Source organism: Dipodomys spectabilis, unplaced genomic scaffold (assembly GCF_019054845.1).
Source record: "Dipodomys spectabilis isolate Male_0828 unplaced genomic scaffold, ASM1905484v1 ptg000783l, whole genome shotgun sequence".
Classification (NCBI taxonomy): domain Eukaryota; kingdom Metazoa; phylum Chordata; class Mammalia; order Rodentia; family Heteromyidae; genus Dipodomys; species Dipodomys spectabilis.
In genome coordinates this window covers 6,185,699-6,205,771 of record NW_024871460.1, presented here as the reverse complement: position 1 = coordinate 6,205,771, position 20,073 = coordinate 6,185,699, and the positions used below count along the sequence as shown (strand labels likewise).

General features: G+C 38.5%; 1 protein-coding gene across 8 annotated transcripts in view; it reads right to left on the bottom strand.

Moving 5' to 3' along the window:
* Positions 1-2,308: 2,308 nt before the first annotated feature.
* Enpp2 (ectonucleotide pyrophosphatase/phosphodiesterase 2) overlaps positions 2,309-20,073 on the bottom strand; it is a 104,074-nt gene continuing 86,309 nt past the window's right edge. For 4 of the 8 annotated variants that reach the window (XM_042672939.1, XM_042672937.1, XM_042672940.1 and 1 more), the window contains exons 20-26: positions 13,940-14,014; positions 12,525-12,661; positions 11,400-11,535; positions 10,602-10,679; positions 7,787-7,919; positions 5,993-6,149; positions 2,309-2,910 (exon numbers count right to left, since the gene is read on the bottom strand). In XM_042672939.1, the coding sequence (XP_042528873.1) occupies positions 2,740-2,910; positions 5,993-6,149; positions 7,787-7,919; positions 10,602-10,679; positions 11,400-11,535; positions 12,525-12,661; positions 13,940-14,014 (887 nt within the window). In that variant the 3' untranslated portion in view covers positions 2,309-2,739. The remainder of the gene's footprint in view (positions 2,911-5,992; positions 6,150-7,786; positions 7,920-10,601; positions 10,680-11,399; positions 11,536-12,524; positions 12,662-13,939; positions 14,015-20,073) is intronic. The other 4 variants (XM_042672941.1, XM_042672944.1, XM_042672942.1 and 1 more) reach the window with 1 other exon arrangement.

Sequence of the window (20,073 nt, the reverse complement as noted above, 5' to 3'; positions counted from 1 at the left end):
CTTCCTTGCTCCCTTGTCACTCCACATATTTAATTCTTTCGTGGCACTTACCCTGTAAAACCTCAGAGCTTTCTAATAGGATCTCCTTCTTTCAATAAAACGTAAGTTCTATTAGTTCAGAACCCATGTTTATTTTATTCGCTGCTTTAATCTCTAATGGCAAATAAAGGTACTGAAGTTTAATAGATTTTCAGTAACTTATTGTTGAATGTTGAGTGAATAATAAACCATAATCCATTTCTTTCTTTTTTTTTTGTTGGTCATGGGGCTTGAACTCTGGGCCTGAGTGCTGTCCCTCAGCTCTTTAGCTCAAGGCTAGCACTCTACCAGTTAAGCTACAGCAACATTTCCGATTTTCTAGTGTTTTATTGATTTCACGGACTTTCCTGCCTGGGCTGGCTTTGAACAGCTATCCTTAGATCTCAGCCTCCTGAGTAGCTAGGATTACAGGCATGAGCCACCGGCGCCCGGCTCATAATCCATTTATTTCTACCTTACCGACATCCTACCCTGAACTCCAAAACCCAATTCAAGCATCCTTCCCCATCCCAGCCCCATTCTTCAACCAAGTCTTCCTGAGCTCCCATTTTTCAGTGGTTGAGGCGATGAGTATGAAGAGCCAGACACACCTGGAGAACGGTGTGTGTTCCACGATGCAGCGATCAGCAGCGTCTCAGTCACCCCTTCCAGGGCTGTCCTGTAGCTGTGTTTCTCAAGCTTTATGTTTTCTCTTACTACTGCCATGACTTTTTTTTGCCTATTCTCAGCATTACACATCACACATTTTCCTATGTGTGTTATGAGTGTGTGTATGTATGTGCACATGCCCTTCCTGGGGTTTGACCTCTGAGCCTCTTGCTTTCACATGGCTATTTCAGCTCATATTGGCACTCTACCACTTGAGCCACACCTCCACTTCCAGCTTTTTGCTGGTTAATTGGAGAGAAGAATCTCTTCAATTTGTCTGCTTAGGCTGGCTTTGAACTGAGCTTCTCAGATCCCAGCTTCTGAGTAGCATAATAGGTGTGAGCTCCAGGTGCTCAGCTATTCCTGCTTCCAATGCAATGACACATTTTCTTTCTAAAGCTCATGTATTTTAAAGGAAAATTTATAGAAACAAAAACTTATTTCACTGACCATAGACAAGACCAATTATAATAATTACCATCATGAAAATAAATCACTATGATATTAGCAACTATTAGAAATATGACAACACCAGTCTGGTAGATTAGTAAGAACACTAATGTAACCACTACAATCATTCTCCATGACAGTCAGAAAGACTGAAAGTTTTTGAATGACTTAGTACCTCTGCACATCATTATTTAAAGACATAACTGTATACTATTGAAATCACCCTACATACCATTCAGACTCTCTGCCATATTATATTGTGAATAACACTTATCACTTGGCATTTATTATTCCCTGCAATAACTGCTTAATAACATGTGCACGTCTATACATTGCTCACCTTAGCAGTTCTCTTTGTATCCTCCATGGTTCTTGGGTGGATGCTTTGTGTAACATATATACTTAATAACATTCAAGTTGGGTCTACTACTTAAGAATCTTGAATCAGTTTGATTAAAAATAAAAAACAAAATGGCACTGGTGGCTCATGTCTGTAACACTATCTACTCAGGAGGCTGAGATCTGGGGGCTCAAAGCCAGCTTGAGCAGAAAAGTCCATGAGACTCTTATCTCAAATGAACTGCTCAGAAAAAGCTGAAAATGGTGCTGTGGCTCAAGTGGTAGAAGGCTAGCTTTGAGCACAAAGAGGCTCAGGGACAGTTCCCAGGCACAGAGTTCAAGCCCCAGGATTGACAAAAATAAATAAATAATAAAATAAGACAAAATTAGGCAACCCATTGACTATGGATAATTCAATAATTTGCTTCTTTTGTTGGCTGCCAAATGCAGGATTGAACTCAGAGCACAAGTAATTTGTGATGTTCTGCTTTGGAAGGAAAGCGAAGAGCTGGTGCCTAAAATTATGTGTGTGCATGAAATTATGTGTGTGAATTCTAGTACTGTCCAAAAGCACCCACTACATTCTTGAAACATCAAAGTATTTTAGAAAAGAGTTAGGAGAAAATTTTCAGGAGTTTTCTGATTCCTTTTCCTTCTGCCTTTCTGATTGCTCATAGACACACAGCTAACCCATCTCATCCAGGTCTCTATAATTCAATATCAAGGAAGTATCTGGATAAGGAATGAGTACTAAAAAATGGATTCTTTCATGGATGCATACACCTGAAGCAAACTCTCTCATTTATAAATAAAGGCCAAACCAAACCAGAAGAAAACTGAATATGTGATTTATTATAGTTAAGATTGGTTTATAAGGTTTAAATATGACTGTTACAGTAAATAGCAGATGAATGCAACTTTACAAAAATCAAGATTTGATACAGTACAGGACTAAATGTGGCAATGGTGCATTGGAAAACGAATATTTCCTCAATGCAATTATCAAATCTGCAGCACCATTTAGAAGCTTCTACTAAAAACTCAAGCTGCAGTATTTATTACAAGGTCTACTCGGAACACAAGACTATCTAAATCAAGCATTAGATAAGAAACAGTGGAGTCATTCAAGCTTAATATTGTCAGATTTGATACAGGATTAAAATACTAAGTGTTTTTTTAATGTCCTGGTTTCAAATTAATAAATACAAACATAATATAAAAATATACACCAGTTGATAAGACTGCACTGCACTGATCAGAAAATTAAATCTCACTCTCATAGGTATGCAGGTATGTCTTGAGAGTCAGAATTTCTGAATAGCTACGGCTCGTCTTTCGGAAGAAATCCAGACTGGTGAGATGTTCAATATCCCTCACTCGAGCTGTGTGCATCTTTATAAGTTCTTCTACCCATTTCGATTCATCCTCTGAGCTCTGCAATAGAAATAGAGATTACAAACCAGGACACAGTAAAGCCACCAGCACAACCATGTTCAATGCAGCACTATTCACCATAGGTGAGGTATAGAACTAGCTCATATGCCCCTCAATGGACAAATGGATCAAGAAAATGAGGCATATATACACAATCAAATTTTACTCATCTATTAGAAAAACTGATATTGTATCATTTGTAAAGAAATGGAAAAACCTGGAAACAATTATATTAAGGGAAATAAGTCAGGCCCAAAGAGACAAAGGATGTATGTTTTCCTTTATATGTATAAGCTAGATTTAGTTTATAAACCTATAAGTATGGTACACAAGTGTCTACAAAGGAATTAATTGATTAAAGGGAAAACTCAAATCGTGTTGTTTCTTTGAAAGGCAAAATCAAAGTTCAACAAAAGAAACACCAGGAAGTGGCTACTTCTGAGGGATGAGGTGTGGAGTCAAGGGGAAAGGAGTAGATGAATGAAGAAAGAAAAATGCAGTCAAAAGTTCAATGAATATCCTACAAATTTAAGAAGATTGAGAGAAGGGGTGGGTAAGAGAGGAATGGGTGTTGAAATGTTGACATTGAGTAAGACACAATGTATTCATAAACCGCTTTGTTAAATAACAACTCCTCTGTACAACTACTTAAAGATAATTCTTCAAAGAAAAAGAAATAGAGCGACCAGAGTCAGGATCTTCCAAGCAGCTTCTCTAAATGGTCACTTTGCTTCCTGTCCACAAATGACCTGTTACACATTGCTACACAGACCCAGTGCATGTTGTTCCTTCCTCCCTGACCTTCCCATCACTCTACTGCATTCCCATTGGTAATATACCACAAGTACCTGCCCTTGGCTGCAAACATTTTCAACAGCAATTAGCTGTTCCAAATAAATGAGATGTGGTCTGAGAAGGCACTATTCTCAGTAGGTTCCGGGAATATAAATCAAAATTAGGAAAACCATAGACCTTGAGAATTCAATAATTTGTTTCCTTTGTTGGCTGTCAAATGCAAGAGTGAACACAGAGTACGAGTAACTTGCACTGTCTTTTGCTTCCCAAGGAAAGTGAAGAGCTGGTACCTAATGCACATTGATGTATGTGCCTTCTAAGAGTGTCCAAAAGAACCCACTATGTCATCTACATCCTCTATTGGATGGCAATGAATTCCTATTTCAATGAATTTGACTTTATACAACACGGGTGCTGCAGTTGGTGCTTTGGGACTGAAGTCTTAGAAATGTGACTCTTGGCTATGAGAACTTGGTTAAGTCATTTCTTCTCACAAGATCTCATTTCCTCCTAAGACTAGTCAATAAGGCTAACTCCAGAAGGAGTTAGAGGGGAAAAAAAGAGAGAGAGGAAGAAATAAAGGAAAATGCAGTAAAGAAACATCATGGAAGAAAGGTAAGCAATGTCTTTCATAAAATGGGCTGCATGGCACAATTCCAGGTGGACGGCTCAGCTGTCCTACACTGAATAATCCATTTCATGTCTAGCTTGAAACTAAAAGATAATTCAGGGGAAACAGTTCTTTGGGTCTCAGAAAGATTTAATATTGGAAAAAAGGAAAAAGGTAATAGCAGGGAGACATATGAGTTATGAGCTGAGCTACCTTCCTTATCAAGAGGAGCAGAAGAGCCTTCATGAAGGATTCTACTCCTGAAAGCCCCTGGATTGCAATGGCCCCCAAGAGTCTTTCTAGAAGTCAAAAGGTGGCTGCATGTCCCAAAGCAAAAAGTGTTCAGACATGCCCTTCCCCAACTCTTGACCACTAATGGTCTCAGTGAGCTACCGACCAAAAGCCAAGAACCTGCAAAGGTTTTCTCAGAAAGCTTCAACCACACAGACCTGGACAGGGAGCTCCAGCAGCTTGTGCCAGGCCTAACTAAATATGTACCATGAGGGTGTTGGTTCAGAAAGCCAGTGCCTGGCCATCTCAGGAAAAATGAAGAAATGGGAAGAAATTGCTTTGCAGGCTGAAGAAGTAAGGACTTTAGCCTTCCACACTCCACCCTTCTACCCAAACTAACCAAGATCTCTGCAATTCACAGGAAAGACCTAAATATAACATTACCCACAATGCTACTGACCAATCCTCAGTGTGACCATATAATTAACAAAGTAGGAGGTCTCCAGATGGGTCAGGAACCCCTCCGAGTAAGCAGAATAAGCATGAGGTTGTATTTTTGAGAGAATATTCATATTGCATTTGTTTGATTTTTTAAAAATGGTCAGTGAGTCCAAAATTTCCTTTGTAAATGCAATCATTTAAACGTGTGGATGGGGGAGGAAGGCTTTCCCCAATTTACATTATAGCAAAGTAGGATTATAAAAACTCAAAAAGAAAGAACGAAAGCAGAGTTTTGCTGCTTCTTTCCTTAGGAAGTAACTTGCCAATTTTGGTGGAAGGGTGTTCTCGCCAAGCTCTCATATGCTAAAATCTGGTTTCCAACTTGGCATTAAAAATATAGGCTACAGCAAGGTGCTAGTGGCTCATGCCTGTAATCCTAGCTGCCCAGGAGGCTGAGATCTGAGGACTGCAATTTGAAGCCAGACCTGACAGGAAAGTCTATGAGATTCTTATGTTCCCTTCCAAAAAAAAAAGCCAGAAATAGAACTCTGGTTCCAGTGGCAGAGCATTAGCCTTGAGACAAATAAACTCAGGGACAGTGCCCAGGTCCTGAGTTCAATCCCCAGTACTGGTACAAGTAAGTCAATAATTAAGAAAATAAATAAATAAACAAACAAACAAATAAGTAAGCAAATGGATCCCCTTTGTGAAGCTATCTGGACTTCTTCATCATTTGTCAAAGTTGAGCACATTAATAGAGCTGATACTAAGTGTACATACACATATATATGCACTATGAAAAATAAAACTCTATAATCTATTAACAGACAAGATACTCATGTGGTGTGTTAAACAGAATGCTACCTGGGCCCTTTCTTCTGTCCTCTTTGGTGGATAATCCACACACATTATAGGTAAGTTTCTGGTTCCATGCCGGGAATGTACTTTCAGAAGCAAATACTAAATACAAAAGTACATTCTAAGGATGTGTGTCCTTGAACTCACATTGCAGCTCTCGTCGTTCTCAGGACGATGGGGAAGGATGAAGGAGGACACAGACAGGGGCCCATCACACTTGTCAGCAGGCTGAGTGAAGTCCAGGCAGCTGGTGATGATGCTGTAGTAGTGAGTTGGAACAGGAATGGAACTGCCTTCCACGTACCTGCAACAGCAACGCGAAACACAATTACAACCTTCCTTTTGTAAATAATCATGATTACTGTCTACATCTTGCAAATTAATTCCCACTCAACTGAGTCATCTTTCTCTCTATATCTCTGAGCATAATTTTTTTCTGCCTAGAATTCTCTCTTTCTCTCTCTCTACCTGGATATATGAGAAAGCTATTCCAGGAAAAAAGAAATGGCTTCCAATCCAAGACTTGAAATCAGGAAATGGCAGAAAGATCAATGTTGTGAGAACAAAAACAGTGAGAAGACGCCGGGCACTGGTGTCTCAGCCTGCAATTCCAGCTACTCGGGAGGCTGAGATTTGAGGATCGTGGTTCAAAGCCAGCCTAGGTAGAAAAAAAGTCCGTGAGACTCTTATCTCCAGTGAACCACCAGAAAATGGGAAGTAACACTGTAACTCAGAGTGGTAGAGCACTCGCCTTGAGCTGAAGAGCTCAGGGACAGTGCACAGGTCCAGAGTTCAAGCCCCACAACCAAAAAAAAAAAAAGCCAGAAGAGTCAAAGAAAACTCTGGTAGGTTTGGTAGGTTCTAAGTGCCAGAATGAGGAGTAAGTACACCAAGCCTGTTATTTGGGCAATAATGCTCTAATGAAGGCTTTTGTGACAAAGAATGTCACTATTGCAGCTGTAGTTCAGGAAGGTAAAGAGTAGAATTGTAGAAAATGAACCAGAGTGATGAGACACTGAACTGAAGGCAATAATATCCCTTCCAATCTACCATGAGATCCTAAACTTGGTAGGAAGAAGTCATTTGCCAGTTGTTGAAGCACTGGGGACAGAGTACAAACAATGAGCCTGATAGTACACAAGTCTACTCTACCAAAGAAAAGGTGAGACATCCCTAATTTCTCATCTGGCTTTCATGATCTTAATTTTAAACATCTTGCAAATATTGACATCATGATTGAGCTAATAACTTAATTTTGGCTTAAAATTCTCATAATGCTCTGCAATAAAATAAATGTATACGTAAGATGAAGTTTCTCTTATGAGTGAATCAAATATATTTTATGCTATCATATTTTTAAATAAGTATTTTCTAAGTATTTTTAAATCATAACTAGATCCTCTCTTACATTTTGAGCTGCTGATTAACTCATGCATATGCAATATCAAATGATAACTTATTCTCGATTTGTGGTGTGACTCCTGTTGTATTTTTCACATGGACTGTGAGTTCCTTGTGAGCTCACAATTTATCTTTGTATACCCCTAGGAACACTGAGGTCAGAGATAGAGTCAAATAGATTCATCTAAAATCTATATACAATTTCCTAATGAGAGAAATTGGATGAGAAATATAAACAATTCCCCACTTCTCCTCAACAATGGAAATGGAAATTACCATCTTTTTACTGAAGAGTGGTCGAAGAATAAATTATCATTGTTAACTATTTTCATATATTTTCTTTCATGCAGTAGAAATTTTATTTACCACAAAATCCCGTGCTAACTACATTTAATCAAATGTTTAAAAACTGAAGAAAATGATTCAAAGAAAAAATTAAGGGGTATCAACTCTTTCCTAACATATGAATATTTACAAAGCAGCCTTGAGTGATGTGTTGGAATGTAAATATCACACCCTGGATGAAAATGAAAAACTCACTGTGTGATTTCATCCTCTGTGTCACGTAAGCCATTGTAGTCATAGTCAAAAATGGGTCCACTTATCACATTAACTCCATTTCTCTCTGAAGCATATTTCTTCACCAATACCCTTTGGAAGTAATGCCACACCCCTGTGCAAAGACAAATAACAGTTTTCATGAACCAGACGCCTTGCTTTGGTAAAATTCCCTCTAGAATGTATCCTATGAGCCAAGAGCAAATAGAGTTACTGTAACTTATGAGAAGTGCCTAGATGAAATTATGGAGCTGGAATCTGAAGGATGGATGGGCAGGCGTTTCCTAGGTGAAGAAGAATATGCAGAACATGCCAACAAGTGAACTGGATATGTAGAAGTATGGAGCTTCTGCGCCAATGGAAATAAGGCCTTCCATTTCCTTTGCTTCCTTTATGATGTCATCCATGTGCTTAGTCCCAAGTGAGTCTCCAAGATGCAATCCATGCATCCAAAACTTGGCCAGGTGGCATCATTTTTAATGCTTTCTCTAGCCTGCCCCATTACTATCCTCTCTGAAATGAACTACCACAAAAGACTAGCTCCTTTTTTACCATAAATCAAATCCCTCTCTTTCTCCTCTCCTTTCCTCTTCTTTTCTTTCTTCCTCTCCTCTTCCTCCTTTTCTTCTTCTTTTCCTCTTTCCTCTCCTCCTGTTCTTCCTCCTCTTCCTCTTCTTTCTTCTATTTTTCCCTATGTCTCTCTCACACACATTTATATCATACTACCCATTTCTAATACTTCATATAATTTTTCATTATAATTAAAATAAAAACCTCACTCCCATACATGAGCCCTGCCTGTCTCTGATTTTACTTCCTTCTTTTTCTCTCTCATGTATAAGGTTTTCTTCCTCCAATTTTGCCAACCTGTTCCAACCTAAGATTTTAGATTTGCTCTTCCTTCTGCCCAAACTCATTCCCTGCCCTGTATGTCTGGTTTCTCCACTACAATCCATTTCTCCCTCTAATGTCACTCCTTCCGGGGATTTCAGAGCTCCTTCGGGTTCAATGTTTGAAGAAGGACAGCTAGAGAAAGACCAAGTGTCAACTTGAGGAGAGAGGCAGAGACAGAGACAAAGAGACAGAGACACACAAAGAGAAAGCGAAAAGGGGGGAGGGAGGGAGAAATAGAGGGGGGAAAGGAGAGAGAAATAATAATAAGAACAGGCAAAAGGCCAAACTTGCAGAAATTTGGCATTTGAAGAAAGCATTCCCCCAGGAAAGAAGAGAACAGCAAATTTTCCACACCAGCTTCAGGCTGTGTGGTGTTTCTTTTATTACTGGCTGGTCAAAAAAAGAGTGTATCCATAAGAAATAAAGGAATCCAGGAAATCCTGATTTGTAGCAATTAACTGAAGCTGTCTTCCAAATATCATTGAAATAAATACACATATCTGACTTTCTGAGACATTTCTCATGTAAGGCTCAGAACAAACTAGGAAACCTTTAAAAACAACAACAAATTTTTACTTTTTACTCATAGGTAATAGATTCTACCTTTGACTTCATTCACTAAAAAGGACATCAAATAAACATTCTTTTCCTCTACTCATGGAAGCCATTTCAGTAGTATCGTGTGGTCTGCCGCTGTCACTTGTTTCTATTATCTAAGGTTCTGCCACATAACCCAATCCTCCTAAACCAAGGCCAGTTAGGAAATAACTGCCTCTTTCCACCTGTCCCATAACCTCATAGGTCACTCACTGCAAATAGAGTAAAAGACCATAGATATTATTTCATAATGCTTTCTCTATCTTTGGATGGATGGATAGATGGATAGACAAATGGACAGATTATTTATTATGAGAATCAGAAAGCAGATTGCTTTGGCCACTGGGAAATGCATCTTAAGGCTTCTAGGCCATGTGATAAAAATCTCTTCATTTCACCAATGAAAATTTAACTGTAATGTTTATGTTCACATCACCAGTGGTCCCACTCCAGAGATTAAAATTTGGTTTGGTTGACTAGGGTTTAATGCATCTATATAGTTCACAGAATCACTATCTTCCAAAAATATTTATGTCTTTACAAAAAAAAAAATTGTACCCAAAATCTAAAACAGCTGGGTGTCAGGGGGTCACGCCTGTAATCCTAGCTACTCAGAAGACTGAGATTTGAATATTCAGGTTTGAAGACAGCCAGAGTAGGAAAGTCCATGAAACTCTTATCTCCAACTAACTAGCAAAAATGTGTCAGAAAGTGGAGCTGTGGCTCACATAGTAGAGCTCTATCCTTGAGCTCTATCAGTGCTCAGGCTCTGAGTTCAAGCCCCAGGACGAGCACCAAATTTTAAAAAAATAAATAAACAAAAAACAAAAACCCTAAAACGATTTGCATAGCTCTGTAGAATCTGAAGAGACCTTAAGCTCTTGCTGGGGGTCAACATTCAGAATCAATGTTCAGAATACAGGAGCTAAAGGACAGCCCTGCAAGAACCTTTTACTGTACTGCTCAGTAAATAAATACCAAGTGACCGCCAAAATTCAGCGAAGACCCTTTTTAACCCTGAAAATTATAAGCATTAAAATAGAAAGAACTGCAGGTAAAAAGAAAAACACACACTTTAACTTAGCTCCCACCACTTAACGACTTGGGTCACTTTCTGTGTCATCAGATTCAGATTTCAGGTCAACAGGAGAGCATTTACATGAAAGGTCTTCAAAAATTATAAAGGTTAAACACACGAAAGGTATTACTAATATTAAAATTAATGTAGAGGTAGAAAAGGTAAGTGGTAAATTTAGAAATATTTATTTTCATAAGTAACAGTTTATTAGGCAAACATTGGACTTACGTTTGAAAGCAGGATACATTGGAACCATATTGGTTACAAGGAATGCATCATATTTAGCCTCTGGTGAAGAGCTCAGATCTAAACATTAAGAAAGCAAATAGTGTATGTTGCTTACCAAAATCTACATTAGCAGAAACAGTCTTCTAAACTGGTCCAAACAGCAGGGAGGGAATGAATCTACTTTTTATTCTTACTCATTACCTCCTTTAGACAATATTTTCTACCTTCCTCCCATTCAACCTCTTTTTCCCCCACTTAATAGCTCTCTCTCAAAAAAATTCCTTCCCTCTTGGTTATTGAGACTACTAAATATTTTATTTAGGAACTTGATTTCATTAGTGCAATTTACATTTTTAAAAACCTTTAACAGAGGGAGTAAGTCTGATCAATGTGCATTCTATACATATATGGACATATCAAAATGACTAATTGATGCTAATTTTAAAAATGGAAAAAAAATCACTATAATTTTTAAATTTTCATTAGATCGTGAGAGATAACTAAAGGTCCCACATATCTTTAAGAGATCACCACCATTATAGTATTACTTAACGGATTTACTATTTCATGATTTACTATTTCACTCTCAGCTTCTCATTTGTGGGGAGGAAAACTAAATTTCCCTTACACTTTAGAATTATCCTGGAAAACTAGATTTCTGGTCACTTGTGGGGAAATGGGAATGGGGAGACAATTCTCTCACATGGCCTCTCTTGAAGAAAACCAGAGCCACTAAAAGCCTAACCAGCATGTGTCACCCTCCAGAACGTAACCACAGCCTAATGCTCTGTAACTTACAAGGAGGAAAGAGGAATCCATAGGACATCTGTTTATCATTTTTGTAGGCCAAACAGTTCTGACTGAAACCAGGAGACACACGGACATCGGGACGGACACAATTGGTCAGATGCTCAGGAATGCCAGAGACCTCAGCCTAAAAAGCCAGAGACAGTCAGTAATTCTACCACAGAGACAACCGATTCCAGAGGACATGCTCACACCAGATTGCTCTCTTGCAAACTATCCTAGCCCAAACTCTGCTGTCTTGACACAGTTAATATTCTGATACTGTGTCCTTTAAAATGGTAAGCCAATTTTAAAACTTGTCTTTTCTACAGAAATACTTTATCAAAGTCTTTATAAAATAATGCATAAAGAATGACCATGCCATTGAAATAATGACGAGGATTCCACAAAACTAACTCTTAGAAATAATAATAATAATCTAATACTCTTAGAGAGGATATATACATATAAAAGGTACATCTATATGCACAGAAAACATATGCAGAATGCATAAGAGTATACACATGTGTGTACATAGTACAAATCAACAAGGAGCTAGAAGGGAGCAGTAGAAATATTTTCTTTATTTATATAAAGAAACTAAGGAATGGATTTCAACTGTCAAGTTACTTTTTCTAATTATGATATTTATCTACATATCTCATCTTCATCAAATTCCAGCATATACCTTTTATAAAAATGCAAGCAAGATGCTGAGTGTATTTTAATAAAACAAGATGCTGGCCGGGACAGGGCTATGTATAGACAGGAGGGTTCTATCTTCCACTAAATCTTGGTGCTAACTGAAAACTGTTCTAACATTTACTAAAGCAAACAAATAAAGCAACCCATGTTATGGCTTCTTTAACCACTGGGCAAAAGTCAACTAGAGTTAAAAACAAAACGAAAAGAATTAGGATGCTCCCTATGATCATTTCATGCATTGCCATGGAACTATTAGAACATCAAACTAAAGACTAGTTCAAAATATCCTGGATGAAATGAAATAGGATTTCTTTTATCAAGAAGAAAAGAAGATGAAGTCTAAGAGAAAACTCTTTTAAGCAAGCAATAACCACAGTATTAATGTGAGGAATGTGATAAATGAAGAATATAAATTCCAATATTCTCAATGACCTGTTTAGAAACAGTATATGATGTCCAAAGTGGCATTAAGAAAACTTCACTATAACCACTTTCAAAGTCAGTGTGATACAAGATATCATATCGAGTCCGATAAAGCACTGCAGGTCTTCCATAGAGGAGATGTCTTTCTAGGAAAGAAAATAAAATAAACTACATTAAATGTATATTAAAACTAAATCAAATGTTAAAGAAATATTAGGAGTGAGACAAGTGTTCTAAAATTTGCTAGCTTACTTATTAATAATGTAACACCTTCTCCTTAATTTAATCAAATTACTTTTCCTGACACTATAATGATTTATCTGATGTCCTCAGCATGGGTCAAGTTTCACAGTTAAGAAAACTATCAGGTAAATGTCATATTGTGTCAATGCAGTTTTTAGTTCTAAAAATTTTAAATGTATGACAGAGAAACTGGGAAGTAAATCTTGAAAATGATTCAGCCAATAGGATGGGATGTTTTTTTGTAGAATTAAATAACCTGACCTCTGAAAGGGATGACCAGATTAAACAATGATTTAATTAAGAAGAAGGCACTCTTGTCACTATTTGCAAATTGCACCTCAAATATGCATTATTTTAGCATCAAAAGTGAGTGGTAAGAAGCATTTAAAGTAAGCAGCTTTGTCAAAAGGGGGATAAACTCTTTAGGTAGGAACTTAAAGGAACATGTATAGATAAAATAAGTGGGCATTTATGAGAGTCATTTAAATACAGAAGAGAGAAGTTCTCACTTAAAATACCCAAATGCTGTCTGTCAGATTCCCCAAGGGAAAGCTCTCCCTTTTTTTTTGTTAGGAAACAAAATAAAGGTCTGAAAACTTACTCTTTAAGGAAAGAAACTGGAGTTTAAAATGCTTCATTCTCCACTCACAAGCCTGAAGCTTGACTTTGGATAGGCTAAACCTTCCATCAACTCTTAGAAATGGGGGTCTTGGTAGTCCCAAACATTAGAGATAGAGACTTAGGCAATTCATAGTCCCCTAAGTATTAGTGGTTTTAAAAAAAATCTGTTTTAACTACTGCTCTATAGGGAAAAAAAGTCAGTTGTGGCAATCACTTATTAAATTATGTATACATGTTGCTTTAATTAAAGGGTTGCCATTCTGGGTAGAATAGAGCAAGCCCTTCACAGAATATTTTGCGAACCCCTCCCAAGTAGAACTGCTGATTTGAGGCAGAATGGTACACACGATTGCAACACAAGCCTGTTCTAAGCATTGCAGTAAATGGAAAAGGCCTGCTGGGGCTGCCAAATTTGGAGGCCCACCCGAAAGAATTAAACATAACATGACAATATTAAATAAGTGAAATATAACAAACAAATTAAAAGCCAGCAAATCGTTCACAGTAGTACTTGGGGGCAGTAAACAGACCCAGACTTTCCTTCAAAACTCAAACCAAACCTTTTCTAGGTTCAAAATTTCCATTAAGGTTTTCCTTGTTTTCATTTTTGCTGCCTTTGAATTTCCTGGTTTCAGCTGGAAGCAAAAGTATCAGAATTCCTTGAGAAGCTATTCTGTTTCTTATCATTCAAGTTTTAATGCTTACCAAGCATGTTCCTCCAAACTCAGATTCAAGCCTAACCTCTCCTCTATTCCATTAAGAGGACACCAAAATAGCAGCCATGTTTCTTCATGCACCACCCTTCCGCACAGCAACTAAAAGCAACAGTTTGGATAACTGAAAGTCTCCACCAACTCTTCCTTCCTCCAGGCCTCCTCCACGGCTGATTTATTTGCAATGCCTTGCTTCTTATCATCATGAGAAACTCTATAATTTATAATATGATTTATTTATCACTGTCCAAAATATTCTGTACAGAATAAAATAAATAAATAAATGGGAAGGAAAGTATGAAATAATCTTGAAATGTTAGGTAGAAAGAAGGAAAGCAGTTACAGAAGCACCTGCAATACACCATCTTTCCAAGTGTGTTTTATAACTTGTATGTGATCATTTAAATAACAGTTTACAATACTCCACCCCAAAAGAAAAAGAAATAAATTCTCCAGTCTTCTTCATCAATCCTGTCATTTCTCTTCTTCCTAATATAACCATTGATGTATTCCCCCCATTAAACATGGGGTGGGAGAGAAAAATCCTTCTTTTTCCTTTTGTAATTTTTATTTGTGTGTGTGTGTGTGTGTGTGTGTGTGTGTGTGTGTGTGTGTGTGTGTGTGTGTGTGTGTGTGTGTGTGCGCTGGTCCTGGGGCTTTAGGCCTTGGCATGGTCCTTGTACTCAAGGCTAGCCCTCTACCACTTGAGTTGCGGCTTCACTTCTGGGTTTTTGGTGGTTATTGAAGATAAACGACACACTTTCCTGCCTGGGCTGGCTTCAAACTGTGTGATCTCAGCCTCCAGAGTAGCTAAGGATTATAGGCCTGAGCCACCTGCACATGACTAAACCATTTTTTTAATGTCAAACCTTGGGATGTAGAATGGAGATACTGTGCAAAGATAGTTAAGATAGAACACTTACCCTCCAAGAGCTCACAGTTCAAAGTGAAAGAAAAATGTGGCAGACATGACAGACATGCAAAATGGTCTGCACCATATCAGAGGTATCTTACAGTGTGTGACAAATCTCAGAGAATTGTTAGTATTATGCCAACCTTTGGTCCTCAGCTCCACCTAGCCCTGGAGTTCCCACCAGCTGGCCCCTCCCTCTCTCCACCGAGACCCACCTGAGCTCCCATCTACCTCACTTCCTACCCCCAGACCCTGCTGCTACTTAGATAGTGGAGGTCGCCATGCACTCCCTCTCCTGGAGAAATATGGCTCCTCTAATAAACCTTGTAATAATCTTTCTCCTGTGCCTGCCTGCCTCTGCGTGGTCTCCTGGGATGGATGTGGAGGATCTGTTCAAGAATCATAACCACTACCGTAAAGAGCATACAAATTTAAGCCAGTGTGTCCAACATCCCAATTTATGTCTGTTGCTGTGGCATAATTGTTAATAGTACCTCAGTTACACTCAAAGTGCTAAACAAGTAATATGATCACAGAGTTGATGATAGAAGAGATAAGAGAGAGAAACATAAAGACAAGAGAAGCACAAGGATTGGCAGGACATCAGGAAAGTTTTCCTCAGTGTAGTTTCTTCATCTCGGTTTGCTCTTTAGCTCTGCAAATATAAATTCATCTTGCTTCAAAACTTTGGGTTTTGTGATTTCCAAGCTTTTTGACACAACTGTAGTTTTTGGAATACAGCTGGAGTACACATATATCATTATCTGATTTGTATTTTCTCCATTGTTACTCAGCTTAAGAAAAAACACAATGGCTTTGACAATCTCCTAAAATTCCAACTACAGTCTCCAGCAGACAATTCAACTCTCAACCTGCTCCCCCACCTCCCCCCACCTGCCTCCACCATCCACCCCCCCCCCAAAAAATACCCAGATCTTCCTAAAGCTTAGTAGTTTTGAAATATGGATACTGGGTCTAACTGGCACCATCTTGGCATCTTGGTGGATGATGGGGATGTCCTGAAAACTCTTAGAGGTAAAACCCCATCTCTGCCCCAGGTGATAGGTGTGGCCGAATTCCCAGAGGCAGGGGAGAGGACTTGGACAATAGATCACTGGATCTGCCAGATCTGCATCATGAACTCTCAAGACACTTTGAACTCTTTCAAGCTCCCTGTGACCCTATTTGGGCCCTTTGACCATTTCAGCCGCCATTTTGCTCCATGCCTCATGTCTCCCGACTCTTCTAAGGTCACCGTGGCATCCTTCCTCAACTCTCCATTAGTTGATCTGGTTTGTTTAAATTGTTTTTCTGCTCTTTTCTCTCTCTTTTTTTTTAAACTCTACTACTCTTGTGGCTCAGTTTCCTAACATTATTAAGTGTATTCAAGGCTGCAAGTTTGGGGGAAATGTATCTATTCACTGTCACCAGCTTTGTAATGAAGACTCTCGATTCAACCTCTCAAAATGTGACTTCTCTGTCTTGCGATCAAATTGTTGTACCCAGTTCCACCAAAGAAAGAAGCTTTGCAGTTAAGAACCAGAAATGTGAAGATACCATTGGGCTTCATCTTTTCATCAGAGTATGACAGAATTACAGGTTTTCGGTCACAGACTGACTCCACTCATGTTTATAAATGGTAGGTGCACCACACATTGCATTAAGTCAGACCAAAAAAAATGTCTATGGGTCTCAGGCCTTACACACTTTGAAATATTCACCTCAAGACTAGATAGACCACAAGACTCTGCCTCTGAATTACGTTCTTCTGATCTCTTCTCATTCCCCGACTTTTTTATATTTACTTTTCAAAACATTTTGAATGACTTTATTGGCATAAGTAGTCTTGAGGTACAATAGAACATTAGAATCTATGTCTCCTGTCCAATTGGACCCATCTACCCATCGTTCATCTCTTCTCTCTGATATCTTGATGTGGATCTGGCTTCATCCATAGTTCTCAGGCATTGTTCCTATTCTGGAGAATGCCAAGCCCAGCCTTCCCTCCCTGCCCCACATTCCTGTTTACAACGCTGACTCTGGCATACGGTTTCGTGCCAAGGTTCCCCTCCAGATAGCCACATCTGGCAAAATATGGCCAGATAAATCTTTTTAAGTGGTGTGGACTTCCCCAGAATGTACGCTTTTTTGTCTTCCAAAGTTGGGTCATGCAGACTTGAGTTTGTGTTTCTTTTCCCTTCTCAGCTTCCTGATTCATAATTACCACCCACTGGCTAGCTGCCTGGGAGCCACATGAAATCCTTTCTCTGCTTTTATTTTCTGAAACATTCACTCCCACAGTAACATGCTCTTAAATTTTACCACAAGATCTTCACACTAGGTTCCTCCTTGCCCTGTATCCTTTCTTCATTTTTGCCTTCCAAGTGCTGATTATCATACATTGCCATTTCAATTGCTCCTGTGGGAGTACAGTCACTGCCTCTATTAGTGCCCTGCTCTTTCAAACTCCAACCCTTAAAACACCATGCTGCATTCATCTGCTAAATCTTTCACAAGAATAGCAACTTTATAATGGTGACAGAAACTTTGAGGTACTCACTACCTTAGCCTTCCATCTCCAACAATGCCAACACATAATATCATGGTCAATATATGTTGATAAGCCATTTTTTTAAATACCAAGTTTCCATAGTTCTGCAAGATAGAATGAGCATATCAGTGCTACTTCCATTGCTATCTAACAGAACTTGGTCTCTAGGTCTCATGTTTTGGGCTCCTTTTTCCTCTTCTTAGCTTTTTGGGAAGAATCTAGGTTGATTCTATCTGTTGGGCTAGTCTAGAGCAGGACCTATGAGGATGAAAGACAAACTCTTTTGGGTGTGAACTCTGCCTATAGAATGCTACTATATTAGTAATCCCTAATGAGGGACAATACTTGTATCAAAGCATCTGGTAGCCTGGTGCTGGTGGCTCATGCCTGTAATCCTAGTTACTCAGGAGGCTGAGATTGCAGTTCAAAGCCAGCCCAGACAGGATAGTCCATGAGATGCTTATCTCCAATTAACCACCGGAAAACTGGAAGTGGAGCTGAGGCTCAATGTGGTAGAATGAGCGAAAAAGTCCAAGGACAGCGCCCAGGCCCTGACTTCAAGCTCCATCATAGAAAAAAAAAATCAAATTCTACACCCTGAGATGCACTAAAATTTTCACCTGACATGTTCTCCAACACTTAGAGCAAGAAATAATTTCAGAGGAACTCATATAGGCTTTTATGTCATATAGAACTAGTCAGATCCCAACTCAGCTCTTTATTGCTTTGTAATTATGTTAGCCTCTCCAAACCTTCTCTATCCCAGGAACACTACTGTGTGGTGTGTATGTGATGGGGAGGGGGTCTGTTGACACAAGATCTCTCCATGTAGCAGTAATGTGGCCTGGACTCATTGTACCGCCCAGACTGTTCTCAAACTCACACTCCTCTATCTGGGTGCTGGGATTACAGATATGAACCAACAAGCCTAGTATCTTCACATTGTTAGGAAGCAAAGTAGATAAAGAAACAAATTCAATCTCCACCCAAATTGCTCGTGCTAGTAATTGTAGTGGTTTATAAAGGGACTTTGCTCTACTTCAACATCAGCAAAAGAATATTGTTAGGTAAAGAGAATTAAAATCCAGTATCTGTTGTCAAATTCATCTTGCGTCTCACTATCAATCACAAGTTATATATTGATACTTTCTAAGTCTCCTCGAAATCACACACACCAACACGGCTATGTAGAAAAACACAAATACATCGCCTTCCTTCTATGGTACAGCTAACATCACCAATTAAAATAAAGAAGGAGTATATTTGAAAACAGCCAATCATATTCAGCATTCTGGTTTAAAGTAGTAGGAATTAAGAGTGTTTAAGTCATTTTTCTATCCAAACTAACTGCTCATTATATGTAAGAATCAATCTACATAGGTATTAAAATGACTTTTCTTTTCACATAAAGAGGAGTGCAAACTCAAGGAAATAGAAAACATTTTTCAGGAAGGTAAATGCAGAAAAGACTAAGGTGAAAATAAATAGTTCAATTATTCTCACAATGAAATATACACCTGGCTATAGAGCCTGAGTTGCCCATTATAGGAGATAAACATTTTTCCATTCATTCAGTGTTCCAGGAAAATGAGTTTTCATGGCACAGTAGATGTTAACATGTGACCTGCAAACACTAACAATGTGGAAGTTCCCATCTATTTAGAAATCCTTTAGCAAACATAGTCATCATTTTAGGAGACTACATTTTCATTCCTCTTCATTCTAGCAAAAGGCTTGATTCTATAACAGCTTAAAATATTTGTAGCAAAATATTGCCTAGGATGAGTTTACTATACCTCTATCTTAGCTTCAAATATCCCTAGGTTGTTTCACTATCGGAATGTTCAACTTTCACACATGTGCTTTGCAAAGATTTCTGGGTGATTTATAGCCTATGTCATTAAAACATCCACAAATGTGTATTTCTGAAAAACTACCAACCACCATCTGTGTTTTCAACAACTAATTGCACCAATAGCCCTGCTTCACATCTGTGTAGAACTTTAGGTGTAGAAAATGTTTTGTGAGACTAAATACAGACCGAAAGGGTATAGAAAGGGGAAGTGATGGCTCTGAACAACACTAGGCACTCGGGCACTCACCCACAACGATTCACATTCACAGCAGACAATGAATATTTTAAATGGAAGACAAGACTTTATCACATGAACAAACATCATAAAGACTTGAGAGCACTCAGACCCAGAAAATATGGCTTTGCTGCTGAAGAAACAAGTGAGATACAACCAATAAAAAAAAAAACCAGAGACAAAGACCAAGAAAAATGGGAGGGTGCTGAAGTTTGCACATATTCTAGAATCTAAACACAGAAAGGCTTTACATATAACACAATAATATTATCATTACTTTATTTCATGTAAAACTTTTAAGGTTTCTACTGTATCCTTAAGGTCCAGTCCCACCAGGTTATCAGCAGACCAAGGCCTTTTCTACTATACTTCTCACCTAATATTTTATATCATTTTGAAGCCATGGATTAGAAACTAACACTTGTGC